Here is a 19,618-nt window from a genome sequence, read left to right as displayed (position 1 = left end):
GGTGGTAAATCACGCTTAGCTATATTTGTTTTCCTAAAGAAACATTAAAGGCGTAGTTTGGATGTTTTTAAGGGGTGTTGTATGAGGTACTTATCTATAGTCTGTGTATATGGAGGTTGGGACGGCCCCAGTTTGGAGAACTAGGCAGGAGTACCGACACAGAAGGTAAGACACCTAAAAAAAAAATAAGTTTAAGTGTACACTATATTTAAAATATTGGCTTTACCTTGCTGTCAGACAGCCCTTTCCAACGGGGGAAGTGAAGTTGTTATCTATGCTCTTTTCAAAGCCACCAGACTCCTTTGACAAAAACAGTAATTTTACCTTGTAGAAGGGTTAGTTTGTTTGTGTTATTGTGTGACTTGGGTGTCTTAAAGGGTAAGTTCGCATTCACCCGGAGTCCTACAATAACACAAACAAACTAACCGTCCTGAGAGGTAAAATTACTGTTTTTGTCAAAGGAGTCTGGTGGCTTTGAAGAGAGCTTAGATGGATATAACAACTTCAGTTTCCCGTCTGAAAGGGCTGTCTGATGGCAAGGTAAAGCAGTGAAAATATTCTAAATATAGCCTACACTTAAACTGATATTGATTTCTTTAGGTGTCTAAAATGTGTCTAGCTGCTGCCCCCGTCAACAGCAACATTACTTAGCTTCCGTGCTGCTCCTCCCATCTGCTTCTCCAAACTGGGGGCGTGCCGACCGCCATGTAATACACCGACTATGGATAAGTACCTCATATAACCCTATATATTAAGAAAATCCAAACGAGTTAATAGATGTGAAACGCTGCTGTGTCACCAGCATTGTGCGGATAATTATTCCTCTACCGGAGTTGGCAGAACCAGAGTGCGCACAATTTGAAAACCTTTTTGACAGATTGCTTTACTGAGACTTTATGTTGCATAATAACTTTCTGAGGGCACAGCTGAGCTGGGGGGAGCTTAACCACTGAAGCCGCTCCGGCTCCCCGAATTACGTTTCAGTTGTCGAGCCCTGTGACGTTGTCATGATTAAAGACCTTTTTGCACTCTTTGTTTTGCAGACGACAGCAGTAGTGAGTCAGACTGTGAGTCAGACGGCGAAGGGAGCACCTGCTCCAGCAGCTCTGACTCCGACGTGTTTGATGTCATTGCTGAGATCAAGAGAAAGAAAGCTCACCCTGACCGCCTGCACGAGGAGCTGTGGTACAACGACCCCGGGCAGGTCGGTCGCCCTCCTGTCTTGACATTTATTGTTACAAAGCCATATTCATCTCCCATTTGTTTTATCTGCTCCACGAATCTTTTGTAATTCTATACAGGCCTCACAAATTACTAAGAGCTGGAGAAGTGATCCATCCGAAACCATTCCTGAAGCACTTTAAAGCTATCCTGCACATGGGTCCCATAACATTGCCCATGACATATTATGACATAGGGCAGTCGTGGGCAAATAGCAGCCCGTGGGCCAAATCCTGTCCTTCAGAAGAAAAAAAACATTTGGCGCCCTGTAGAGGTGTGAATCTTCACTGATCTCCTGATTAGATTACGATTATCATGTCTTTGATTCGATTTCTCGATGTGTCAAATACATTTTTCTATTAAAGCCATGTAGGATATTTAATTCATAGCTTTTCAAGCTTAAAAAACAAAACATTCTGCAGTGCTCTAGTACTAAATAAATTGGATACATAAAACTACAGCACTGAGCACATGGCACTTCCTGAATGTGCAAAACATAACAGAATATGTTAACAGAAAGGTTGTTAGGCCTACATTCAATTGTAAACAGAAATAATCGATTATGAGCCTGCTGATTATCGATGTAGCATCGTCCATGTCCACGATTCGATGCATCGATTATTTGATTAATTTCAACACCTCTAGCCCCCTGGCAGCAGCAGAAATATTCACTTTCATACTTTACGCAAAAATCTTTACACGAGTTTTTACAAAATGAAAAGCTAACGGTAGATAGCAGTAGGTAATAGTGCAAATAAAAAGCTTTAAGTCTCAATACAAATCACCTTGTAACATCTAATACTGCCCCTACGTGCTATTTCAACAGCGTGTGGTGTCAGCCAAAGGACATGGTGCCAGTAACCTTTGTTTCTAAGCAAACAACAACAGTTACAGAATTAAATGTTAACCCCCAAAGCAACATGCACATTACAGGGTTCATATGTTTTGAAAAAAAACCTGGAAAAGTTATGGAATTTGAAAAATGCAAATTCCAGGCCTGGAAAAGTTTTGGAAAAGTCATGGAATTTTTTTTAACACAGCATAATAATATGTCGTTAATAAATGTATTTTCACGTCGTCTTACCCTCAACATTCTATTCGGGGAGCGATATTATGAATCCCACTATGAACCACATAAATTGTCATTCATTTTATAGTTAAACCTCTGAGGGTAAACTTTTTAACACAGATTTGTATTCTTATTGTATAATGTCGACTGACATTTTCAGGAACACATAGTCATGGAAATTTGCCGAAAAGTATTGGTTAAAATGTGTATGAACCCTGACATTAGCCTGGTTGACACCAGACCCACTCTCAGTTGTAACTGGGCGCTGCCTCTGGAAGGAATTGGGTAGACCTTCAACCAATCACACCAACGATCCGGGTGACATAGCAGCGACAGCGGCATCAACGGGTGGCTGCGCTTCGGTGACAGTCATGTTGAATAGCTCGCCGTCGCTGCGCTATCGTCATCGTGTGAAGCCCGCCTCAGCGGTTGTGATTGGTGTAAAGCCCGCCTCAACGATTGTGATTGGTGCCTCAATTTGGAAAAATTGGAAATGGGCTCGAAGGGGCTCTTGGCCAGACCGACTTGCAGAGCAAATCTCAAATTTGCCGGAAGTTCGTCAGGGTTTTCCCAGGCTAACTGAACATGTGTGCCTTCATCCAAATACATGGAGCAATCGGGGGATGCACTTCTGCCCTTGTATAACAAGTTGGGGGCCAGTGTATCTATAATGTAGATACTCATAATACTTTAAGTATTTTCCCACTCCTAATGCATTTGCAACAATATTTGATTAAGAGCCCCAAGTTCAGGTCCTTCTCTCTGAGGTTTTGAAATCATTCTAGTTAAATATTGGAACTGACTTGCCTTCAGTAAACGAGGCACTTTGAGGGCCGATATCTGACTACGCGATTGGAAACGCGTTCAAGGATTATTGAAGTTTGTTTCCCTCTTTTTTTAAAGAATGCATTTGAAATGTGAAATGTTAAATACATTCAGACTGCCCAAACACGTAGAACTTCAAAACTCCAAACTCCAGTGAAGAAATAAAGGTCAGGACTATACAGTTCTGAGGTGTGAAACGTTCTGCAGCCTCCGTGTTATACATGGCAAGTGAAGCAGTTGTGTCTGATTTACGTATTTTCTTTCTGTCCAGATGAATGATGGCCCCTTGTGTAAGTGCAGTGCCAAGGCCAGACGTACAGGGATCCGCCACAGCATCTACCCAGGGGAAGAGGTATGACGCGCCGTGAATAAATCACCCTTTTCATAACCTTGAAGTTGTGCCACAGAGGGGCAAGGACATTATTCTAGTCAGCTAAATGTATTCTCTCTACAGTGACCATTTCACATTGTATTAAAGGGACAATAAGACTCTCACTGTAAGAACTTTACAGGGGAGTTGAGCTAAACCAGCGACTCATCGATTATTTTTGCCAGGTGCTGAGATTTCTGGTTTTCATTAGGGCTGCTTATAATTATAATTCCGTAATGTTGTCAGACACTTAAAATATTAATCTGAGCCTGTCAGTGGCAAAACGAGCACTTTTGTGAAAGGAAATACAAGCTAGACAACTGCCCTGTTAGCTTACATTGTAGCTTGTTTCGCTGCTGCCGACTGCAGCTGTCTCGCTTAATACTGGACCAATGTCAAAGATTGTTGTTCCCATCAGTCATTTAGACACAAAAACATAGGAAAATAGGGTCTAGGTTGAAAAAGCCTGTAGTTACCCTTTAATGTCACGGATTACTTAATGAGCGTGTTAACCTATGGTGACATGTTTTTCATGGAGGTAAATTAACTTCAACCTCCAGACAAGTGCTGTTAAACATTAGCTGTAGTAGATGTATACTCACCAGGCATTTAAGTGTTGTATTAAGGTCATTTTATGTCTGAAGAAATGTGTTTTGGGGGGGGTGGATGAACAGGGCTTGCCCCCTCATTAGTCGATTAGTTGACTAATTGCTTCTTAAGGTCTTGCCTGACCTGGAAACATACGACAACAGTAAATGGGAAATGTGACTGTATTCATTAAGAGAATGTCAATTATATTTTCAGTCGTCAGGCATTACTGGAATTTATGGGTTAGATGTCTGTTATCTAATAAAACAAAAAAACAGTTCACAAGTAGGATTTGGTCTTCAATGGTTTAGATTTTACAAAATCTCTTTTTGTGTGACTGCATTAACATGTGTAGGGACGAACTTTAATTCCTCATTTACATTAATAATTGTTTAGTGGAGGAGATCCTTTTGACTTTTGGTCAAATATACATACATTTCTTTAGTCGGGGACAATTCGAAAAATGAGAAAATGGCCTGGTAGGTTTAGGGCTGTAACAAATGTTAGGGTATGTGGACAATAAAGTGAGTTCCGTACATCATGTGTATCTCTTACATCTGTAATGGGCTCTCGGGTGTGTCAGCACAACATAAGAACAAAGCACACCTTGTGTTTTAAAGAGGATCCGCTTAGATGTCAGTTACTGAGTTTGTGTGTCTTTTTTTTTTTTTTTCTTTCAGCCTGTGAAACATTGTCGCCCAATGAACAACAATTCGGGAAAGCTGTTCCACTACAGGATCACTGTTTCTCCTCCGACCAACTTCCTGGTATGACTTTGTCTCTTTTATCAAGACCCTAAAAATGAGAGAATTTGCTTCTACGACCACTTAATAAAATAGACAGTGTATTATTTGTGCCATTAAATCACGATTTGTCATTTTTCTGCATCCTTCAGCACTTGAGTATTATGATTTAATATTATGTTTAAAGGTCCCATGACATGGTGCTCTTTGGATGCTTTTATATATGCCTTAGTGGTCCCCTAATACTGTATCTGATGTATCTTTTTATATAGACCTTAGTGGTCCCCTAATACTGTATCTGAAGTCTCTTTTATATAGACCTTAGTGGTCCCCTAATACTGTATCTGAAGTCTCTTTTATATAGACCTTAGTGGTCCCCTAATACTGTATCTGAAGTCTCTTTTATATAGACCTTAGTGGTCCCCTAATACTGTATCTGAAGTCTCTTTCTCGAAATTCAGCCTTGGTGCAGAATTACAGCCACTAGAGCCAGTCCCACAATGAGCTTTCCTTAGGATGTGCCTTTTCTGTGTCTGTAGCTATTGAGGAGGAGAGAGAGGGGGGGCAAGGTGGAGAGTGGGGGTGTGGCCTTGACCAACTGCCACTTTGCTCCTTTGAAAGCCATGATGTCTCTCTCTCATGGGTGGGCCAAATTCTCTGGGCGGGCAAAGCAGAGAAAGGGGAGGTAACCTTGCTCCTTATGACCTCATAAGGAGGAGATTCCAGATCGGCCCATCTGAGCTTTCATTTTCTCAAAGGCAGACACCTATTACACCTATCGCCATTTCTAGCCACTGGGGGACCATAGGCAGGCTGGGGGAATACATATTAATGTTAAAAAACCTCAAAGTGAAATGGTGAACGGTCCTGCTGGTTTTCTGTTTCAGACTGACCGGCCGACTGTGATCGAGTACGATGACCACGAGTACCTGTTTGAAGGCTTCTCTCTTTTCTCCCACACCCCTCTCACTAACGTAAGTTTTACACTATGCCTGTTTTAGATATAATGTTATCTTTATTATTTCCTTGCAAGGTGCAGTTCCTATCATATCCTGTTGCAGCTGTCACAGATTTTTCTTCACTTTTTTGTCTGCAAGAGTCCGGTTGAACCTCACAAAAGTGAAACCAAGTTGCCAGGGTTGTTTATAGGGCTGATATGCTCTTCTCCCGATTCAATTCTTTCACGATACATGGCTGCCGATTCGATTTGTATTGCGATTCGATAGTATTGAGTATTGCGATTTTCTTTAACTTGTTTAACAAAAACAAAAGTTGAATAATGCACTTCTAGAGACAACATATCATGAGACATTTCAAACAAACTGATTGTTTTCTAAAAACATGAATGCACATCACATGTCAGTCTGACATTTATTTCATTTGTAAAGAAGAACATAACATAGATTTTCTGCATTTTCTGCTCTGTTTAGCTGGAAACGGATATGATGTAGCCTCCGACGGCGTTTACCGTACAAACGGATAATATTTAGGTCAATCATTGGTTTGAAAAAGAAGAAAAAAAATTCACGATTCTAGGGGTTCATGACAAATAATTCAATTATTTATTTATTTTCACCCCTTTTCCTTCTCTTCACCTTCAGAAAGGCAGTTCATACTGCTTGTTATACATACAACAAGCTGTGTACTGTAAACAATTTCACTTATTTTGCAACTTGGTGCTGGTCCCCAAAAACTCATCTGAAATCATAGGAATGCCATGGACAAACCTAAACTTTTAACACACATTTCTTCCGGGGGACTTTTAGTATCAAGGCAAAATCATATTTCCATTACATGACCGTGTTTTACAAAATTCTGTTAACAAATTATTCCAAATAAATTGAAATTAAAGTGGAAACAGACAACCTTTTTAACTCCTCACATCCCCTAGTATTTTAACTTTGTCAGTTGGATATATATATATGTTGTATCATAAAACTATTGTTACTCATGTCTTTGTATTAGTTTCAGTTGTACAGCCCAGTGCTGATATTCCACCCAGGTCTACACTATCACTACTGTGATGTGTGAGCTGTGTAAAGCAGCCAGGTCCGTAAAGTTTCCTCTCTTCCATACACTGCTCGGCCGCTGTCGGCTCTACACTGGCCACACGTGAACCCATCCTCCTTCTACATGTCTGTTAAGGCGGCACATATAATTTAGGTCAGCGTTTGAGTGAAAAAAAAAAAAAAGATCCCCTCCTCCTTTTAACTCCACTCTCTTAGAAAATAACTTCAAATCAGCTTTTGGCTTCAGGTCGGCTTTTTTGTTAGCCGGACAAAGTGCTCCTCGCTGGCTGTGCTGACCTTGTCCCACAGTCTTTTTCCCTCACTTTTGAAGGCCCACCAGTGACGGTCAAACATTAGAGAGGTGCTGGCTTAAAAGGACCCTCTCTTCCTGTAGCCATTTGCGCTGCGCGCCTGCCGTTTATTCTGGGAAGGGAAGTTTAAAGGCAGCGAGAGAAATCGATAGGGGACCTCCGAGCCCCTTTTCTTGAAAAATGAGTTCAAAGTTGTGAATATTTCGGTGTCTAGAAATACATGTGTGCTTGTGTCGGTCAGGGTCTTGCGCGTGTGTATTGGTCCTGCATGTTTGAATTTTAAACTACTTGGTCAATATCCGTCCAGCTCGAAAAGACCCCCCCCCGAGGATTAGGCATGATTTGAACTGGATAATTTAAGCAGCCCTTGTTAAAAGCTGGGGCAAACGCTTTGCGGCAGCATGGGGATTAGGAACCTCGGAGCGTGGTGATATTAGCCCCCCGCTAGTTAGCCGCCAGAATGGGCAAGAATGAATGTGGCTCCCAGGTTAATCTCTTAAAATGGACCCCCGCACTCTGACAACAACGACCGTGTAACTAGGGAGCTTAAACACAGAGAAGCAGGCTTATCAGTTTAGCGAGATCTGCTTAATTTTCAAGAGTCAGGTGCACGCTGGTGTGTGATTATTATTTCTTTTTTTGCAGGCGCGAGTGCTTGTACATGGCTGCGTCTTTTAAATTGCCCAAAGTTTGTGCTCGTTTGTACACATTGCAGTGAGGCTTCTTGAGCCTACGCACTTTGGTTGTGTGCGCCATTTCGGGTGCGCTCCACAGCATAGATGGGGGCTTTAATGAGTTTCCTTGAAAAGCTGTAACCTCTGCCTAACGCCATGGTAATGAGTCGGCCCGTCCTTTCTTCTTCTCGTCCTCTGTTCCTTTCATCATCACAGATTCCATTGTGCCGTGTGATCCGCTTCAACATAGATTACACCATTCACTTCATAGAGGAGATGGCACCGGAGGTCAGTAAAACCCCACTTTATCTTGCCGCTTTTTTCTCACCCCTTTTTGTTTTTATCTCAAACGGCGGCGTCTGAGCACAGCTGAGCCACACGTAACCCTCACACCTCAGTGCCCTGGTTAGCGACAGTGCTAATCCTCGCAGAAGAGGGAAAAGGGATTCTTACTTACCTGCAGAGGTTGATTACACCGATAAGTTGGCTTATGTGATAACGTTAAAGAACTGGATATGTCATATCTACATTGAGGTGTTCTTTATGGCAGTATGCTTTTCTTTTTTCTTTTTTTTTGGAGTCTGCTCGTACTGTGTGCTCACATAACACTGTCTCTCTATCCCTCCCGAGTCCAGAACTACTGTGTCCAAGGCCTGGAGCTATTTGCCTCCTACTTGTTCAAGGATATTCTTGAGCTGTATGACTGGAACCTGACAGGTACGATTCCCAAAACCAAAGGCCCGTTTTCACAAAAAGAGATTTTTACAATGAGTGCTGACAGGCAGATGGCAGCTTCACACTTTACAAATGATTTGTAATTGTTGCCTGCAAAATTGCAGGTACATTTGGGAGTCTAATAGGCTCTCACATGCTCATGCAAGTATGATATTTGTGTTGATAGTGAAATGTGTTAAAAAATGAGCAGTAAATGAACTCGAATCACAGCTTGCGTGTCACAGAAATGGTGAAACCGGTCCCTGGACTACTGATTACTGATATGTGTCATCTTGTTTTTATGGGAAAGTATTACGAGTCCTGGCATGTCGACATTCTTTGATTGCCATATATATTTTAAATTGCTCTGGTTAAAAACATACATATAAGTAAACTAAATAATTAATATATAGCTGCTCGCGACTATGCGACTTTCTTGTTGCATATAGTGGTAAAACCTGAACACAAGCTAAAACCTGTGTAAAAAGCTGAACTTAGATGCTCATTTGTTTCTTATTACAATCGGTACAATGTATTCCGATAAATAATTGTGATTATCATGTCAACCATAATGTTACACTTATAATATTAAATTGTGTGAAAACAAACAATACAAAAAAAAAAAAAAAAAGCCTCTGCTCTTTCTTCCAGGTCCTGAGTTCGAGGCCTCTGGATGCCAGCGGTTCCATTTCATGCCCCGCTTTGTCCGATTCTTACCTGGTGAGACTCTTAACCTGCAAAGAACCCGTACAGCTTTCTTTCTGTCTCTCTCTGGTGGTCAATCAGTGCTCACGTTAAAACAGGCTACAGGACAGGAAAAAGGGTCCCCAGTAATGTCTCCTCCAAACATAGGCTGGTGTTGATATTTATGCTCTTATTCTCTGCAAAATGATGGGTTGACTTACAGCACCTGAGCTGCCGTGTAGCTGCATGGTATACATCTTTGATACACATGATGGTGCTGTTGCACTATAATATCGCCACAGTGTTATGTGCGTTACTGTACGTGCCACATACCTTTTTTTTTCTTTTTTTTTCTTTATTTCCATCAAAAAACAATTTCTCTCCCAACTTAGTCCTCTACAAACACTTATCTGCCTCTTTTACCAAAGCACATCAAATAAATGTGGTCCGATGCCATGCTTCTGATGTGATCTGTGAAGCGAGGGAGAGGAGACAGGGAGTTGCAGTGAGAGCAGGATGATGGCGTGTTTGAAAGTTACAGTGAGAGTGTATGGGGGATGCATTTGGTATCGTGTTAATGCATTTCCAGGACTGAGAGGGCAGTGGATTTTTGTGCCTCTGTCCACGTGACCACTCGTAAATGGAGGTCAATCAATTTTGCATGAGTGTCTATTAAACTGACTCCATTTGACCTGGTAGATTGCATGCATGTGCCTGTCTGTATTTCTCTGCACATTCCTTGTGATACAGTTTTGAGTGAATGTTTTTTATTTTTTTGTACGTGTCATTATGTGCCTTCACGTAGTGTGTGGTATCCGACCTCGCATCAGTGCCTCTGTTTCTCGAACAATGCGATTGCGATGCATGGGGGCATTTTCACAGTATGTTACATTGACTTTCAAACTCCCAAGTTGGCGGAGGTGAGGCAGGGTGAGATAATTGTATAATATAAGATTTTCTCCGACATCATCCTTGATTTTGGGCCAAGGATTTTTTGAACAGTGAAAGAAAGCATTGTATGGGAGCTCTGTGAAACGTTTTCCCTTGTTGGAAGAAGTCACAGCTTATTTTAATACCACAAACTGTAGCTATAAAGACTGATATTTTTGCAATTGTTTTTCATCTAACTGTGAGCTGCATATCTTGTGGTGGTGTTTTTACTAAAAACAGTTTGTTTTTAGTTTAAATGTCTGGAAGAGCTTAGTCATGAAATTGTCAAATCACGTTTTAGTTGCTTTTGTAAATGTATTTATAACATAAGTGATTGCATTCCCTGGGCTTATGGTCTCGCATCGGTCGCAGGCCCCTGAATTGTATCGTGGCAGTCTTTGTGATTTTCAGTAAATAGTGTACCATTATTCAAAGAATCAATTTAATATCGTATCGCAGGGTTCAAATAGGTTACGATTGTCTTTTTTTGGACTGGTAATTGAGCATATCTACCAGTCACTTGCATGTTTTACCAGCATTTGGCTGGTGGATGGTGCTAATTTTGAACCCCGTCGTATCGCGATAAAAGGTGTGATTTTACACCCCCGGTATTTATGTTTATCAATGATCTTAGATGGCGGGAAGGAGGTGCTGTCCATGCATCAGGTGCTGCTCTACCTGCTGCGCAGCAGCAAGCCCCTGGTCCCCGAGGAGGAGATTGCAGACATGCTGCAGTGGGAGGAGCTGGAGTGGCAGAAATACGCGGAGGAGTGCAAGGGCATGATCGTCACCCACCCGGGCATGGTAAGGCCTCAGCTGCACTGTTACGACAGGAGGTGGCTTTGTCTGCTCTTTCAAGGGCATTTGTCGCCCCCCCCCCCAACCCCGACACTGCAGGAACAAGGCTGTTCCTGTTAGCCTGTGACATGAGCAGCCTCACCTATTATCCCCAAGGGCGTTTGCTGTCGTCAACATTATTCGGCCCGGAGCTTTGTCACTGTGAAGTTGGTTAAACTCCTCGTCTCGCCCGTATTTTAAAGGACGTACAGTAATTGTGTCTTGGTAAAGGTGAAGATGTCATTGCTAGCTGAAAAGGTTGCATGCGAACGGTGGCCGTGATTGCGTAACCTTTGGCGTGGGTGAGTTATCGAGTCAACTGCTCTTCCTGGCAGGACTGACTTGTTACTGTCAGGTGTGTAATAGTCTTCCGTCCCTAGACCCAAGCTAAAGATTGGTCTGCCAGTCAAACAACCGTCTATTAAAAAGGTCATAAATAAAGATTTACCTTGCATGGTGATAATAGAACTATCTGGGGCATGGTGAACAATGGTCATTCCCCTTGTCACTCCCAGGTTTTTATTTTATTATTGCTTTGTTGGTTGTTGCAAAAATTAGTTATTTTATAACCATTTAATTCCATTTAAAAGTTTAAAAGCATGCAGGATTGTCTCAAACAGTTCCCAGTTGTCTTATGTAACATTATTGTCATGCCATATGTTAGAAGTATTACCCATGATTGGTGGTAGTGCTGCAACTGCCAAATATTTGCTTTATGGATTCATCTGTCAATTATTTTTCATATTAATTGGACCGATTTAACAAAAACGATTCGGATTAATTTTCTGTCGATCAAAAAAAAAATAAAACGATAGTGATCACAACCTTTTTAATTTGGTAAAGAAAGTATGTTCTTGGTGATACGGAATACAAAAACATGCAGCAGTTGGTGCTCTAGACCTCTAGCCCAATTCAGTCCATACATGCTCCTCATTTTGTAAAAACAGTGTGTGATATGTCAAGGTGACACGTAGTTCTCCAAATGAAGTGGTCCGATGCCAATCAAACATGCCATGCTCAAGTGATTATTTTACACAGTGGCGGAGTTGACAAATGAGGGCACAAATGTCGTCAGCCTTCAAACGGCTTCGGCGTGTTAAAGTATTGGTAAAGAAGCAGTGGATGCTCAATGGCCTAGTGTATATAAACGAGCATGCACGATGTGTTTGTGTCTGGATTGTAAACAGGGCAATCACCGAGCCCTTTCATCAAGCCAATCAAACCTGATTATGTCGCTTTAAAGTCAAAATCAAAGACGGCTGGCGACCTCTTGCTCTCAAATCAGTTTGTATGCAGGCTGTGACGAGCGAGTGTCGCCTAATGTCAAGGTGAGCCCGAGCCTCGAGCCATCTGCCGCGCAGCTCGTCACGCCTGATGCTACAGCCCCTTCCTCTGATCTCGCAAAATGCCTGACAGGCCAACTGTGATTTGGGAGTCAGCTGAGCACGTGTTGCTTGTCAATCTCCTCCCCCGATAAGAGCGTCAGGGGTTAGCTCGCCATCCCTGGCATCACTTTATCATTGTTGTGCGCGCGCCAAATCTGGGCCTCGCCGCGTTACGCCTCCTGCGACAGGCGGCCCTCGTGGCGTGGATTATTTGTGATTTCACATATTGGTAGCAGGTGATGGAATGATGGCTGCCTTGCAGCGACATGAATGGGTTAATGCCGCAACGTGACTCACTGTACTGACTTCTTTCACCCTAGAAACCAAGCTCCGTGCGCATCGACCAACTGGACAGGGAGCAGTTCAACCCAGACGTCATCACCTTCCCCATCATCGTTCATTTTGGCATCAGGCCGGCTCAGCTCAGCTATGCCGGAGACCCTCAGTAAGATCGCATTCATACATGCACACCCAAAGAGACACACACACACACACACACACACACGTCGACCACCCATCCAAATACATGTCTTTCCCCTCACCCACTGTGTATCGTTCCCTCTACTCCTTATTTACCTACGCTCCCCCAGGACGCTGTGAGGGCAGAATCTTTCGTGTTGCGCATCGAGGAGGACGAGAGCGCCGCATGGTGAAGAGGAGGGAAGATAGACAGACAGGTGGAAATATAGGGAATTGAAGGATGAGAAGACGATTGGCGTGACATTTCCACATGCGTCGTCACGGGTCCCGGGTTTCCGCTGGGTGCCTCCGCCGAGGGAGCTGCTGCGGGTTTGTGTCTGGTGAATAGTAATGCCACACACGCCGTAGGGCTGCAGCAGTACTGTACTGTGTCGCTGCATAATTAACAAAAGCAGCGTATTAGATTATCTGAGCCGCGGTCTCGGAGGTGTTCAGAGAGATGCGACAACGCCCCGCCTACACCAATCAAAAGTCAGTACGCAACTTGGCTTGTGTGCCCTCACTCCAAATTTGAAACCTGTGGATTTCTTTTCAACTCGCATATCTCCTGTCATGTCACTCGGCTCAATCGCAACAGTCAGGAAGGAGGTGCAGGAGGAAAGCAGTGAGGATGATCATTAGAAAATCCATTTAGGCAGAACTAGTTTGCTTCTTCCCCCTGACTAATGTCCCCTCTCCCCTGCCGCTACATTTTAGCCGCCTGTCCGCTGAGCTCTTTCATCCTTGTGCACCCTGCTGCCATGTCAAACTTCTTAAAGCGGCAGACAACAACAAATTTATGGATGGACTGGGACCTCATTAGCCGATGCAGAAACGAGTCGTAAGTCGGTGTTGATTGCGGCGGCGGCAATGCCACAGAGAGGGAGCCTTGGTCACAGCAGCAGCATATATTAACTCATGAGACTGAAGAAGCTACGTTGTCTTCTTCGCACATATCCCGACAATAAAAAGGACGAGAGAAACGTATACAGTCCCTTTTATTTATCTCGCGCTACATCGCTAATAAAGACAGCCAGTACACCAACTCCTGGCTTCCTGTATCGATAGCTTTCAATCAATGTAGGCCACAAGGAGGTCCGCATGGGCGCGAACCGTTGAAAGTGACCAGGGGGCCAGGGCCTCCCTCCCTTTCCGCCCCCCCCAAACGTTGTCAAAAGTCAGTTCCATTTGCACAAGCAGAAATCCACTTCGAGAGCAGAGTTACCTGTGGGAGTGTGTTGCCCTGCAGCGCTCGCCAAGCAGACGGTCTCTCGCGCGTGGTCGCTGCTCTGTGCGCCTGCTGCTTAGTTTCATAGATGCAGGTGCCATTCCTTCTCTCCCTCTCTCTACGTTTTCTTTCCTTGCTAGCACCTTGCCTGCACAACTCGCTGCGGGAGGACTTACATCTTGCGAGTCATACTTCCCGCTCGCCACTGGACGCATTTGGGTTCAGGGCCTCTGCTCAAGCTTCTCCAGCTCCGTCACGACAGCGGAGGCAAGAATGATGACATGTCAGAGGTCAGGGAATGTAAAGAAAAGAGAGCAGGATGGAACAGGACAGACAACCCCCAGCAAGAGAGGGATGAAACATGAGAGAAACATGATGGGAGGATTGTGGGATGGAAAAGGATATGAATAAGAGACAGAGGGTGGCTGAAACTAGGAGATGGAAGCGACTTTCAGACGTACACATAAATGTGCTGTCACTTTAATGCCGGTCTAATTGAACAAGCCACATAGTCTCTTTACTGTAAAAGCAAGGGTGTCACAGGGTTGGACCATGTAACATTCCTGTAACACAAGTTTGAGCTCTCACATTTACGCCTCAGTAACACATTTGGATTCAGAGTGGCCGGGTCTCTCATGTCTCTGACGAGCCTGAAGTTGAGCACGTCATTTACATACTTAGCTCTGATTGGGCGGTTTTATTTCTCACACTACCACTCTACAAGCACACAGGTGAAGAAGTTAATTTCCTGAAGTGCTGTGTTTCCGTGCATTGTTTTTCTTTTTTAAGCCCTAATAGCTTGTCAAAGTCACATTGTTGTGAATTCCGAAACTGAAAGTTATTTTTTTAACATACTTGACAGGGAGTAGAAAACAAATATGTGCCTCAGTTTCATGAGGAAAACAAAATGAACGTGTTTGGCTGTCATCAGGTTGTCTCTCCCGGGCGTCAAAGGATTTTTGGATAAAATGAGAAATTTCTGAACGAATCAACTTCATGCTGCTGGGTACCTTTTCAGTGCATTCGTTCCCCATAAATTGCATCCTGTCATGTTTCTAGTGTTTGAGTCCATATGTTTGAATTGGGGGGGGGGGGGCAGCAGAAATAAAACCAGAGGGAGATCTTAAATACACACCTAATGTACTGCTACAGTGCAATAGATTTGTCATAATCTCTTATGCACAGTTAAGTGCAAGGAAATGGGCTACTGTGAATGAGCAAAATTTAAGTTGTAGTGGAGCCGTTTCTAATTTCAAATCAATCTATAAAGATGTGCTTTTTTTCAAATTTTCCCTTCACTGTGCAGAAAAACACCAGTCTCCCTAAATTATATTCTTACAGATAGTTTGTTAGTTAGTTTTATTAGTTCCTAACCCTTTTTAAAACGCCAAAGTCACACAACAACACAAACAAACTAACCGATCGACGAAGTGGCAGACCAGAAACTCCTGTGTTTTGCGAGGTAAAATTTCAGTTTTTGTCAACGGAGTCTGGTAGGTTTGAAGAGAGCAAAGATAACGGCTTTAGTTCAGACTGATCTCATAAAGTGGCGTATGTATGACACGCCAATTCCTATGTCATTTTGGCGTGTTATCAAGACGCATAATCGCTTTTAAGCATGTTTATCAACGCCGTTCGGCCGCCATTGACCTATATTATGTGTGAATTTTCGCCGTAGCGAGTAGTATGAAAGGACGTAAGTCCGCGGACGGGTAAAACACAGAACTTTCACCCAGGACAGCTGGGATCGCGTCCTGCATGTGGCGTTTTTCAACCGTTTATTTTTTGTTACATGCGTGTGACATTCTGGCGATAGTACGGCACGTTCTCGCGATAAGACGCCACGTGGCGACGCTGTATACAGCGCAGACATACACGTGGATAGCTCAAAATGCATACAGATAACACGCCATTTGGCTTTAGGAAAGTGGCGTGTATGTTTACGCAAAGTCATGACGCCATGTTGCTTTAGTTCCCAGTCTGACAGCAAGGTAACGCGGTGAATATTCTGTAATAGATCTGCTTTATAATCTACTATAGGTAATACACTGACTGTGAATAAGTACCCTTTTAAAACCCCACTTCAAAACATCCAAACTATCCCTTTAAGGTAGTAGGGTTCTCTAATCTATCTGATAAATGATGACAGCGATGAGGAAATGTATCAGGGGTCTATGAGGTTGGTTAGACGCATGTAATGAGCGTCCCCCGTGCTCACAACTGTCATTCTTGCAAACCCGAAGATAAACACTCATTCAACTGCAAAGCACGTTTTCACTTTAAATCAGTATTTTCTAACCTCCCCCATGAAAAGTAATTCTGTCTGTAAAGGTCCTGTCATGTTTGAGTAGAGCCGTCACGGAACATTCACGTACAACATACCCATGTTTGGATGCCCAAAAGTAGCCAGCACGTTTTGCAGATAGATGAAGCCAGCAATGCTACAGATACCATGCCTGCAAAGTGACTAGAGATGGGGAAACAGGAGAGAGGATGAGAACAGAAAGAAAGAGGCAGCATATGCTAATGAAAGCATGTGCAGGGAGTGGCGAGAGCCGCGGCACCGCTACCCTGAGAGTACACAGCGGATCTGTGGAAAGGTCATCGGAGCGGATTGGGGACAAGGGGGCCTCCCAGGCTGGGTAGACTTTCTCTCTCGGCTTCACTCTCTCTTACTTCCCCTCTCTGTCTCTCGTCCGCTCAGGCTGCTTCAGTGCGGAGGTGCTGGTGAGCTGATAATCGGGGCGGTAAAGCCGTCTCATTCCCTCGTCTCAGTCTCTAATGAAGTCCCCGCTATTAAAGCCCTATAATTCTTCTGTTCCACAGTACACCCCCACTTCCCTCCTTTTCCTTCCTTCCTTCCTTCCTTCCTTCCTTGCTCCCCTCTCTCTTTCTTCTTCTCCTTCTGTATGCCTCTCTGCCCTTCTCTCTTTCAATGCACCATCCTGTCCCCGAAACCCCACCACCTTACCCCTCCAGCCCACCAATCATAATTGAATAACTCTGGGTAAATGAGGAGAAAGTCTCCTGAATGGGAGCAGAACGGTCACACTCGGCCCTCAGTGCATCAATCAGGAGGTCTGATTGAAAAGAGAGAGGTTGAGAAAGGGTAGGTGGTTAGTATGGCGGCTACATGTCACCTTGCCGATAACTCCTCGCTCTTTTTCACATGCAAATGAGAGCAAAGACAATGGGTTTTTTATAGAAAATGAGAATAAGGTGGTTGAGAGAGAGAGAGAGAGAGAGCTCTCGAGCCATGCATCGGGGCTACTCGAATGTTTAATTACTTACAGCTTTTTACGAGAAAATAAAAATGTGTGTGTGTGTGTGTGTGTGTGTGTGTGTGTGTGTGTGTGTGTGTGTGTGTGTGTGTGTGTGTGTGTGTGTGTGAGTGTGTGAGTGTGTGAGTGTGTGAGTGTGTGAGTGAGTGAGTGAGTGAGTGAGTGAGTGAGTTCTGTGTCCACTGCCCTCGCACACAAGCAGCTAATGCAATAATAGCCAAAGGCACAATTATGTCTGATATCGGGCAGATAAAATATTGATCTGTTGTTGCAAAGCAGGAGAGTGAGGGTGGAGATGGACTCCTGTCAGTCTGACACTTTCTTATTTGCTGTTATTTGGCAGGTACCAGAAGCTGTGGAAGAGCTATGTGAAACTCCGCCACCTGCTGGCCAACAGCCCTAAGGTCAAGCAGATTGACAAGCAGAAGCTGACACAGAGAGAGGTGGGTTGAAAGAAAACAAACACCCTTTGATCATTTTTCTTTTGTCACACTCGTATTTTAACATTGTCAGGTGGCTTGCGCTTGTAACGTGATTGTGGTGCAGTGTGCTTTCGATTTTTAAATATTTTGGGATGCTCATTTTCCTGCAGATATGAAAGGTTCTGCCGAAACACTGGAGCATTTGCGCACTCTGCAGAAATAAGAGCAAAAAAACTATTACTCTTATTCCTGCTGTGCGCACTGATTCAAATGCTGCTTATCTGGAACTCGCCGCTGGTAGTCCGAATTATTGCCTGAAAGTAACAAGGATGCTGTTGTCACCAAACAAAAGTGAGTTTTGTTTATTTTTGTAGAAAACCCAGCTTTGCTTTCACGCATTTAATGATTTGCCACAACAGATGAATTTTAAAATATTGCATCCAGGGCTTTACCTTGGGAAAAAAAAAATAATAATTTGCACATCAGTACCATGTCCATAAGACTATTTACTGTATGTGTTATTTGGCGTCAGAAATAATTTCTTTCAAATATACAGTAATTGGTTTCACTGAACTGTAACTTTGACTAAACAGTCCAGCCGTTACACGTTAGAGCAACTCTTCGTTATTCACAAACCGCTCACTGAAGACTCGAGAGAAAATAGAAGAATTTTTGGTTTTGGATTTGCATGACGTTTGACAGATAGCACCATCCAAGACTATTTTTGATTCACTGTCCTCATGCTTCAGACCTTTTTTCCTCCAGCATGTTTAGCTCAGAAATATCATTTATTTTTTTTGACTTTCTCTCCCTTTTGTCTTTACTTCAGGCATACATACTTTGCTTTTATTTGGTGTGGGAGGACAGCAAGTCTCTTTTTTTTTTTACTCGATTTAATAATGCATAATTTTGATAAATTTACAGCTCAGAATAAAACTGCTGTAACTGCTCTCCTGAGTTGAGCGTTAAGGTCAAACCACCAACAGGGATTGAGAATGATAAAAGGTTCCGATTTAGTGAAGTAATGACCATGGTAGCCACAGGGAATCGCAGTGTACAGGTGCTGCGTGTGGTCTGAAAGTGCTTTGTCCCGCCATATCTCTCCTGTAGGGACTGCTGTAGTGTCTCTACATTAGATACAGCTCTTTTTTTTTTTTTTTTTTTTTTCTTCACTATCTAAGGCTTTGAGTGTGTCTCTTCCTTCGGTCTGTTTGATACACTCTGAACCAATAATGAGTAAGAACTCAGAGCTCAATTAGCTTGTTTCCCAGGTAGCTCGGCAAAGCTCTCCAGCTAACAGGCCCTGACAATCCTACTGTCAACCCGCGCTGAAGCAATTAGTGAACCCAAACGCATGCACACTCACACACTGGGTCCGTCAAGCTCCACCACAAGCATTAGCCATGTCAGGTGTCTCTTCACTGCAGTGGCAGTGAGGCATCTCTACTCATGTAATGCCCCAGGGGAACGCTCGAGCTTCCTGTGTAAATGGTTTTTCAGTGAAAGACTAAACGTCTGTTTTTTTTTTTCTGGTCGGCATTCTCTACCATTAAGAATCACCCTGTCAGAGGTGCTCCCAGCAATGTTGTGCTGCTCCAGCTGGCTCCTTGATACCTCTGTGCTCAGTCTGGAGTCCACAGAGCTCCATGGAGACCAAAGGTGTGCGTCTTGGCTCGGCCTGGCCTTCACACCAGGGAGGGCGCCTCTATGCACCCACTTCCAAATCTCAAGCTGTGTGTGTGTGTGTGTGTGTGTGGGTGTGGGCGTAGGTGGTGTGGCATTAAGGGACATGCAGTCTGTCCGTGTGTGTCGCCTGGATGGATTTTGTGCGAAAGCCAAACACATGACTGGGCCTCAAACACACAGAC

General features: G+C 43.6%; 1 protein-coding gene across 2 annotated transcripts in view; it reads left to right on the top strand.

Moving 5' to 3' along the window:
* Positions 1 to 19,618, top strand: part of drosha (drosha ribonuclease III) — a 104,474-nt gene that overhangs the window by 8,652 nt on the left and 76,204 nt on the right. For both annotated transcript variants that reach the window (XM_039789682.1, XM_039789683.1), the window contains exons 6-15: positions 1,044 to 1,204; positions 3,387 to 3,467; positions 4,754 to 4,840; positions 5,704 to 5,790; positions 8,027 to 8,098; positions 8,446 to 8,527; positions 9,176 to 9,244; positions 10,773 to 10,942; positions 12,681 to 12,805; positions 17,672 to 17,771. In XM_039789682.1, coding sequence (XP_039645616.1) covers positions 1,044 to 1,204; positions 3,387 to 3,467; positions 4,754 to 4,840; positions 5,704 to 5,790; positions 8,027 to 8,098; positions 8,446 to 8,527; positions 9,176 to 9,244; positions 10,773 to 10,942; positions 12,681 to 12,805; positions 17,672 to 17,771 — 1,034 coding nt within the window. The remainder of the gene's footprint in view (positions 1 to 1,043; positions 1,205 to 3,386; positions 3,468 to 4,753; positions 4,841 to 5,703; positions 5,791 to 8,026; positions 8,099 to 8,445; positions 8,528 to 9,175; positions 9,245 to 10,772; positions 10,943 to 12,680; positions 12,806 to 17,671; positions 17,772 to 19,618) is intronic.

This window comes from Perca fluviatilis, chromosome 22 (assembly GCF_010015445.1).
Source record: "Perca fluviatilis chromosome 22, GENO_Pfluv_1.0, whole genome shotgun sequence".
NCBI classification, from domain to species: domain Eukaryota; kingdom Metazoa; phylum Chordata; class Actinopteri; order Perciformes; family Percidae; genus Perca; species Perca fluviatilis.
This window is presented reverse-complemented; position numbering and strand designations above follow the sequence as displayed.